General features: G+C 44.6%; 1 protein-coding gene across 1 annotated transcript in view; it reads left to right on the top strand.

The window, feature by feature from the left end:
* Positions 1–9908, top strand: part of opcml (opioid binding protein/cell adhesion molecule-like) — a 33041-nt gene that overhangs the window by 22276 nt on the left and 857 nt on the right. Inside the window, exons 4-5 of the mRNA XM_037688154.1 lie at positions 2796–2916; positions 8310–8461. Of these exons, the coding sequence (XP_037544082.1) occupies positions 2796–2916; positions 8310–8461 (273 nt within the window). The remainder of the gene's footprint in view (positions 1–2795; positions 2917–8309; positions 8462–9908) is intronic.

The raw sequence follows: 9908 nt of genomic DNA, 5'->3' as shown, positions 1-9908 counted from the left end.
GTCAGAGAGGGCATTCTATCAGAGAAGGCACTCTGTCAGAGAGGGCAGTCTGTCAGAGAAGGCAATCTGTCAGAGAGGGCAAGGCAGTGATTTGTTCAGTGAACGAACTGCTGATTTGCAAATGTGCACACACAGAGAACTGCCGCTGAGGCAGAATGTTCACGTAGTTCTGTGCGCTGCATCATTCATTCACGTACTGCACAAATAAACTGCATGAACTGAAGTGAATTAATCTTTTGAAATAATCGTTTTAATGAACTGATTCTAGGGATTCAGTAAACTCAAAAGAACTGTCGTCCTCATCACTTCAAAAACTCCTTCATGTTGCTCTGAAAAAATCTCTGTATTTCATTTTAAAAAATGATAAGTTTCCAAGACGATGAAAGAAAACATCCCCACAGCATGAAGTTGCCAACTCCATGCTTGACTGTAGGGATATTGTTTTAGCATAATGAGAGATGATCCGTTTGTCTCAGATATGATGTTGTCTTTGATCTTTGGGTGTCTTTGTCTCTAAACTATGTGGAGAGATACTTGGTCTTCATGTTGTCTCTTGCTTGATGTAAGCCCTTACTACTTATATGTTTGACTACTGTTGATTCTGGAGGCTATGTGTATATAACGATATCGGCTGACACTTAATATTGCTCAGAGGGAATGTTTTCGCACTACTTATGTGGCTTCTGCAGGTAATTGCTGATTCTTCAAAAGAGTAAATACATATGAACACAACTGTAGCGATCAGGGTTGAATTATGGTTATAAATTTAAACTAAACCTGGGGGCACCACCTTCACCAGTTTAAAGGACTATTTGTTTAACTTGGGTTTATTTATGAGTTGAAAGGAAAGGCATATTACCAGCTCTAACAATTGAAACAATTTTTTTTTTAAATAAATCTAAATAATTCTTGTGAAGATTTGTGTTCCCTAGTGTGTCTCCACATTGTGGTCTACCCCAGCTTCTGCCGCTCCCACCTGTTCCTGATTGTCCTTTCCCCAGATGTTTGTCATTGTCTGTTTGTAACAACTGTATATAAGTCTGCGTGTCTCTGTCACTCATTGTCTGGTATGGCTTCCTGTTCCTGTCTTCCCCCGTGTCTCCTCATCCTCTATGTAAGTTTTGTTGCCATGTCAGCTTTTGTTTTCAATTAATAAATAATAGTTTTATTTTACCTTTTCAAGTTTCCCTGTGTCTGCCTGGACTTTGGGTTCTACCACCACCAGCTTCCGACAATCCTAAATTGAACTGATTATGGTTTGAGGTTAAATGTTTATCTTGGACACCATAAGACAACCAAAAGTATGAAAATTTCGGTCCTACTGGGAGGTGAACGTCAGCTTCTATGATCGATACTGGGCAGGTGTATTATGGACAATTTCAAGAGGCTACCTCAGAAGTCGGGATCTCCCAAGACACCTCTGCAGCTGCGTGAAGATACAAGTATCTCTTATCTGCCTTGATTTGGTAGAAAGCTGGATTTTGGTTTTCTGATTTATTTATTTTTTGATGGACTCTTAGAAGGGTGTCAACAACAGCTTCGTTGTTCCTTTCGTTGAAACTGTCTCAAAACTTGAACTCAACTTTACTTAACTTGGACTTTATCTTATTTGGTATTTAAATTAATTTTCTTGTTGGCAACTCTCTTTACTCTGCCTCTGATCTAACAACTTCCTAGTGACAAGGATATTGGTATATTGTTAAAAGACGTTAGAAATGCAGCTGCCAGGGAAAAGACAAACAGGAGACATATGATGCAGTTAGAGGACATGGAGGTTGTTGGAGTGAGGACAGAGGATGCAGAGGACAGAGATGGAAGAGGAGGACTCGCTGTGGCGACCACCAAAGAGGGAAAAACAGAAAGAAGCAGCTTGATGTCTTAAAAGCTGATAATATTGTGTCTGATGGTCTTTCTGTGATATTGTACAGACGCTGGAGTTGTTTGAGCTGACAAAAGAATGCTTTAGGTGGTAAAACAACTGCACAGAGTGTGGTGTTTATTTTACAAGCATCAAAAAATAGTTGTCTGAGAGACATGAAATATGATCCTACACAACACTTACCAGTGTTATCCTTTTAAAATATTTAAGACATGTTTTTTTTTTTCATTTATCTTTATTATTCTGGAGTGTTATGTGGGACTGGTGATGCAGAGGTTAGAGAAGGTTAGCCTGTGATCGGAAGGTTGCTAGTTCGACTCCCGGACCGACATCATCAAGATGTGGGTGGGAAAGGTGACGCACCCACACCTGCCTCCACCCTCATTTGCCCCACTCTGAGCCCTTGAGCAATGCCCTCAACCCTCACTATCTGCTTCCCCAGGCACCCTAGATGGCAGCTCTCTGCTCCACACAGAGGCTGTGGTAGCTCGGTGGTCTGTGGTTGTGTCAGGAAGGGAATAAAAACAATTGCCAAGTCTTCATCTGAGTTAGTTCACTGTGGTGACCCCCTGAGGAAGGGAGCAGCCGAAACAAAAAAATAAAAAACATCTGGAATATTATGTGAGAATTGTTGGTTAATTCTAAATAAAAGTTCAATGTCATTTCTGGTTATAATACAACAAAAATGAAAATAACCACACAAAAAAAATACTGTGCTCTATTTTCTACTTTAAAAATGTTTTTGATGAGCACAGAATTAATCTGTACACAAGTCAAATGATTTTACTCATTGGAAAAATAACTGAGTTCCTGACCAACATTCAGTTTCACAAGAAATACATCAGTTAAGAATAGCAGAACAATAAATAATGTGGCTATGTATACTGTTGTAAATATATGTATACTCTGTTTTTAGACCCTCCCTACATTTCAAAAGCGAGGAGTACAGGTATTCCTGAAGGACAAAAGGGAATCCTGCAGTGTGAAGCCTCTGCTGTCCCAAAAGCAGACTTTGAGTGGTACAAAGAGGACCGCAGGCAAGTTTCTTCTGAGCTCAGTGCAGCTGTAATCTGCAGAAATCATTCATACATTGTATTCTAAATACTAGGAACTTAGTTTTTATACAGTGAATAAAGGGTCATATTGAATTAGTACTGCCTGCCACTAGAGGCAATAATGTTTTTGTTCAAGTGTGAGGGTGTATGTGTGTGTATTTGTTAGTTTGTAGGATTTGCAGAATATTTCATGAACACATAAATGGCTAACAGTTACAAATGTTACACACCTGCTCTTCGTTAAGAAAAAAAAAGTTTAAATTTTAGCCCCACATTTTTTTCATCAGCCAGCAGTCTGCTAATTCTTTTCTGTGTTATCAGTTTTTTTGTACCGAGGTTGAAAGCCAGATGTTACCTTTTAAAACATTCAAAACGTTGGGTTACGTATTGTAACCCCAGATTCTATGAGTGTAAGCGTAGCCCTTTAAAAGCTGTCACAATTGGGTTTACCCACGCGCAGCGCTCCGAACACTGAAAACTTCTAGTCCACGCCCACCTGCTGTGTGGGCCCCACCCAGTCCGTTATAAATTGCATCTGGACCGGAGCTCGACTCCCAAAGGCTTACTCTTTTTCTTCAGCCTTTTGAGAGCCAGTGAGGCCCAGTTTTTAAAGGGCTACGTTTACACTCAGAATCTGGGGTTACAATACATAACCAACGTTCTATTTCATATAAGCTACGCCCTTTAAAAGCTGTCACTATTGGGTTTAAAGGGCGGAGCAGGATATGGTCCATGCCTCACTGGGTCTGTCCTAGAACCATCAATAACACCCTGATATCCACCCAAACCTCTGTCTTTATTCAAGCGTAATTACGCACCATTGATCCATGTACCTGGTGCATACTGGATTACAGGCGTGCAGCCTCTGAGCCTGATCTTAACTGAAGGAATGTTTATTCATATCAGACAATAGAGGAATAAGAAAAGGAAACATTTCCAATGAGGAAGAAGGAATTTTCCTGTTTGAGCGAGTAATCGTAGAAAATACCCACCAATAATGACAGAGCAGGGCTGTGTTGTTTTTATTGTTTGTTTTTATTTATTTATTTATTTTTTTTGTGTGTGATTGTGAAAAATCACTCTGACATAACTCTGAGAACTGAATGAGTCAGCGAAGAGCTGGAGACATCTCGTAAATAAAAACGGATGAAGGGGGTTGTGATGACCATGAAGCCGTAGAACACATGTCCTGCACAGACACCTCTCTGTGCAGAGCTGTGGAGGTAGAAGTCCCTCTGGTGGAATGAGCCCCGAGTCCTTCAGGCTGTTGAAGGCCAGAATAACTATAAGCTTGTGATATAGCTTCACATAACCAATGTGACAGACGCTGGGAAGATAAAGGCTGACCCTGTGATCGTTCTCTGAAATGTACAAACAATTGATCGACTTTACGCATCGCGGCTAAGTGTGTCACATAACACCTGAGTGCGCGTACTGGACAGAGCAGGTGAAAACTGTTCCTCCTTCGTAGTTTTATGGGGAGAGGGACAGAACCCGTCCAGTGTAACGACTCTGGACCTGAATGAATTTGTTATGATTTTGGGTATAAAAGCAGGATTTGGTCAGAGTTCTGCTGAACTCCCGTCTCCTTGAATTCTGAGACAAGAAGGAGTGACGGACAGACCTGACAAGTCGCTCACTCTTTTAGCTGATGTCAGAGCTAATAACAAGGCTGTTTTGAGCGACGGATACTTCAAAAGTATCTGGTCCAGGGGCTCAAACAGAGTTTAATGAGTACACTGAGAACGAAGACTAAATCCCACTGTGGTGCCAGGGCGCATGTCACTGGCCTGAGTTGGTGTGCACCTTTCAGAAAATGTTTTGTTAAAGGATGATTGAAAACTGTTCTATTGTTGAAACCTTCATGAGAGGAGGAGGTTGCTGCAGCATAAGTTTTAATTGTGCTGGAAGCTAAATTTCTGTCTAACAGCAGCTGCAGGTAGGATAAAATGCAGCCCAGAGGACATGAAGTTGGGTCCACCTCCTTTTCTAGGCACCATTGCTGAAAAGCAGCCCATTTAGAAGTGTAAACAGCCATAGTGGGTTTTGCACGTGCCCCCTGGATGGTACAAATTATGTCTTTGGAAAACCCAAATTTTTCTAAGCGTTCTCATTTAGCGACCAGACCCAAAGGGGCTGACCTATTATAGGGGGGCTCCTGATTGCTCCTCCCACCTGCAGGAGCGCATCCTCTCTCCACTGCAACTTTCACGGTTGACCCGTCAGTTGTTACACAACCGGGAACCACGAAGCGTTCATGCGTTATGGGGCGATCAGAATCATTTTCAGATTCTCCTCTCTCACCCTCTCCAACAGTGCTGATATCAGGGGAACTGGAGGGAAGGCATAAATCGGTGTCTTTAGCCACGGTGTGTGTGCAAACGTGTTCACTCCCAGTGGCGGAGCATCCTGTGGATTTAGGAACAGGGCGCACTGAGAGTTCTCCCGGGTGGCCATCAGATCCACCTCCGCTCGCCCAAACCTGCTCCACATTTGCGAGATTAGATCTGGATGAAGAGACCAATCCCTGTCCAGAGGGCCTCCTCTCGACATAATATCTGCTCCTCTGTTTAGAACACCTGGGATGTAAACTGCTCTGATCGGACATAAATTTGTGCGCGCCCAGCAGAGCAGTTCCCGAGCTGTATTCAGCAGCTGACCTGAACGCACGCCCCCCTGGCGATTTATGTACGCCGTTATGGTTTTGTTGTCTGTGTGAATCATCATGTGATGATCCTGAACCAGTGTAGCAAAATGTCTGAGTACTTTTTTTACTGTGAGAAGTTCTAAAACATTTATGTGACAAGATGTGCCGGCCGGCCACGCACCTCCTATCGTTTGTGACAGGCAGGTCCCTCCCCAGCCGGAGAGGGACGCATCTGTGAACACCGAAGTGAATGACGTCACTTTGCCCACGGGAACACCCTCTGACAGGTTCAGGGAATTCCCCCAGTGGTTCAGAGCTGCCCCCACAGATGGCGGAACGGTGATCAGGCACCGTTTGTGATGTCTTTAAAAACCCTGATCATCTGAGCAGACACACACCCCTCAAATCGTCGTTTTTTTGTATGGCCTCCTCTGCGTGTCCTGCATCTGATTCGGCCACGGGCCATTATGTTGCCGGCCTCTGCCTCAGAAAGTCCCGGATCCTTATTGCATCTGGGACGTTTGTCTTCTGGAGAAGGCTGGTGGGGGGGCCCCAGAAAAGTTGCAGCAGCCGTGGAGCATCTCTGCTGCTGACGCTGGAACCTGCTCTGTTCTCGCCAGCGGCCAGGTATCCGAGCAGGGCAGGGATCTGTTCGAGGTAGGGTCACGTGACTCCGCACCTGTTCCAGGGCATCGGATGAGGACTGCAGCTGGTTCAGGACCGACTGAAAATGAGGTCCGAAGAGGCCATCTGGGGGCACAGGACCTTCCAGTTTTTTTTAACATCATCTGGGATGGACAGAGACAGTTTCAACCACATCTGTCTCTGCAGCAACGTTGCCCATGACGAGATGCAGGCGTAGCATGCTGCAAGCACCGCACACAGGTTGGTGATCGTGTCTGCAGCCGCGCAGTTCTGGTCCAAATCTGTAGAGAACAGGTTCGGTTCCTTTGCCTCCTTAGCTATACTAAGGGTTAGCATAGCGATGTTGTTGGTTGTTGCTCCCACCTGCGATGAGCACTGATGAATTCTGTCCATCAGTTTCGCGATGAGCTGGTCACCGGAGGATGGCAGGGTGATACGTTGGCCAATGCATTTCGCTGCTCTTACCCTGAAAACAGCTGACAAACTGGGTTCTAGGGGAGGGACGATGGGAAAGCCCTAGTCCGTGAGCTCTTTGACTTTGGTGATGGCCGCGTAGGAGGCGACCGGAGCCCTCAACTTTAAGGGTTCATTGGCTGAACCCAGGAGGAGGGCGGACACAGCCGGGAAACAGGGTCAGACCGGGTCCCGGTGTTTAATGTACTGGATGGCAAACCTTCCAGCCAGAAGGGTCGACGTGGCTGGGGCCATGTTGTTTTCCACAGAGCAGGAACCATCCTCATGCACAGGCTCAGGTGAAAAATGTGCCAGAAAACATCACACAGCTGAGCCGCACATCCTTTCAGGAGTTTGGGGCTCAGTCCATCTGGACCTGCAAGCTTGCCAGGACGTAGACAGCTGAGCTCCATCCTCACAGTCTCCCTGCTAATGGTGATTGGAGGCACTAATGGTGGAGGAGTGTTAGGTGAAGGAGGTTGCAGCTGGGGTCCATTATGTTGCTGATGAGGAGGGGAGGAGTTGCTTAAGGGGTGTGGTGACCCCCTGAAAGGTGTTGGAGGAGGTGTGGGTGGGGCAGAGCAGTGGGTGCAGAATGAACAGTTGTGGGTGAGGGGTGAGCAGTGTTCACAACGTCAAACCTGTTGAAGAACTATCCTGATGCATGCTCAATGCTGTTGAAGAACTGGTTTAACTTGTTGGCCTCCTGTTGGTTTCCTCCCATCACTGCTGCAGTCTTTTTCTGACCAGTGATGCTTCTCATCCCGTTCCAGACCTCCTTGGTATTGCTTAGAGCAAGTTTGCCCTCCAGTTTCCTTTTGTACTGCTGCTTACTCTCCCTGATCTTGTGTCTCACCTCAATCTGTGCTTTCCTCATCTCCTCCCTGTACCCCACCCTGAAGGCAGCCTTTTTCCTGTTCAGGGCTGCCTTGATGTCTTTGGACACCCATGGTTTATTGTTGGGAAAGCAGCACACTGTTTTTGTGGGGATTATAGTATCCGTGCAGAAATTAATATAATCTGTAACACAGACAGTGAGTGTATTAATGCCTTGCTCATGTGCATCACAGAAAACAAACGTCCCTGTCAGTTGCCTCCAAGTTGCCCTGCAGGGTCTCCATTGCCTCCTGTGGCCACCTCCGTAAAGTTCTCACAGTCACTGTCTGCCGCTATACTGCAGGGAGGTACCAGATGTGTGTGTGTATGTGTGAATGTGTGAATGTACTGTAAGTCAATGCAAAGTCCCTGTAAAGCTAGATATACAAACTTGATTGTGTGAGTGTGTGTGTGTGTGTGTGTGTGTGTGTGTGTGGGGGGGAGGGGGGGGTAATGGTGAGAGGAAAAACATGTTCCTTATTAAATTACCTTTTGGCTAGGCATACCTGGTAAAACAAGGATCAAGGAGAGGGAGGTGTAGGACCTGACAAATTTGACAAAAAGTGGTTTGACATAAGTTTTAAAAATTAAGAACAACCTAGGGTCAGGGGAAGGGGGGGCAAGGGACCTGTTAAATTTGATGAAAAGGGAGGTATACAATCTCTTGTGCTTCTCCCGAGTATTCTAGAAAATCACAGTTGATTTTCTTCTGTTAATTTGCAATGGTTTTAAAAGACTATACTTCTTTTTGCAGACTCTTCAATGGACTTAATCGTGTTAAGATAGAGAGTCAAGGAAAACAGTCCCTGCTTGTTTTCTTCAACGTGTCAGAAGAAGACTATGGAAATTATACCTGTGTTGCAATAAATACAATGGGAATGACTAATGCCAGCATAATCTTTTACGGTAAGTCAATAAATACTATAGAATTTTTAAATGCCCAGCTATTCTTACTCCTGATTTAAAAGGGGGAAAAGTGTTGGTACTCCACTACATGTTTTCTTTGTTTGTTTTGATTTTGTTTTTTTTTACTAACGTTAAAGATGGATGGAAGGATGATGTTAAAGATTTATTCACAACTACTGGTTAACTCTATTTACAGACTGTATATTGTACAGTCCTCTGTACTGTGGATCAGATTACCAGCGCCCACCCCCATGTGTGCTTCTGGCTGGATCCTGGTGCTTTAATTTTACCGCCATTGCTCCTCATGAGTCATGCGTCACTTGAGTCCTTATAGGTAACTCAATCAGAAGTCATGTCAAGAGAGTCCTGGCTTTCAGTTTTGACCATATCTTGTAAGTAATGTAGTTTATACGAATTATAATTCATACAAACTACAAATAAATAATGAGTCTTATGTATGTCGTATGTAGTTTACTTAGAGTTGGTGACACTGACACCGATATTGGCAGGTTTATTAGAAGTGACAATATGTTGTAAAAAACGACTGCATGAAAAGAACAAACATTTACAGGTGCTGCTACTGAGTACAAAACTTAAAAAGTGCTGGTACTGAGTACTGGAGAGTCCTGGCCCACTTTGAGCACTATTCATACCTGATGCTAAATTAATAGTGTTTGCATTGTAGAAAAATACTCTTTCTTACCGGTAAATTGTTGACCAAAAACCAACAGTAAATGGTAAAATGGTAAATGGAGCTTACTTCTATAGCGCCTTCCAGCCCCCTATGAGGGGCCCCAAGGCGCTTTACAGTACCAGCCATCCACCCATTCACACGCACATTCATACACCGGTGGCGGTAGGCTGCCATGCAAGGCGCCATCCAGTCCCACCGGGAGCAACTCGGGGTTAAGTGTCTTGCCCAGGGACACAACGGCACATGGTGTGGGAAGTCGGGATTCGAACCTCCAACCTTCCGATCAGAGGTCGGCTGCCACTACCACTGCACCACGGCCGCCCACAGTAGTCCCTCACTACTTTGCGGTTCGTTTATCGCGGACTCACTCTGTCGTGGTTTTTCTAAATAAGATTGGACATGACACAATTGGCTGATTGATGGACGAGCTGCATGATCAGCATGTAATTTTTATTTAAAATAAATTATTTTAAATTATTTAGCACCTGCTGCACCTTTGTTCAGCACGTACTGCAGGATAAACTTCCTGGTGCAGGCGATCAGCTGTTCACTGTGCAGAGCTGAGAAGTGGGCGTGGCCAAAAGCACTTGCAGGTGGCAGAGCAGCCAGAGGCTGAAAGCTGAAATCATGACATTCTGTGCTCTTTTAGAATGTTTATAGTTCATAAACATTGTTTGGAATATTGAAAGAGTGTGGGAAGGGTTTAAAACACACACACACACACACACACACACACACACACACACACACACA

The sequence above is a fragment of the Nematolebias whitei genome, chromosome 14, assembly GCF_014905685.2.
Source record: "Nematolebias whitei isolate Nwh7 chromosome 14, NemWhi1, whole genome shotgun sequence".
Lineage (NCBI taxonomy): Eukaryota > Metazoa > Chordata > Actinopteri > Cyprinodontiformes > Rivulidae > Nematolebias > Nematolebias whitei.
Note: the sequence above shows the minus strand (reverse complement) of the source record. Positions and strands in the feature narration are given on the sequence as shown.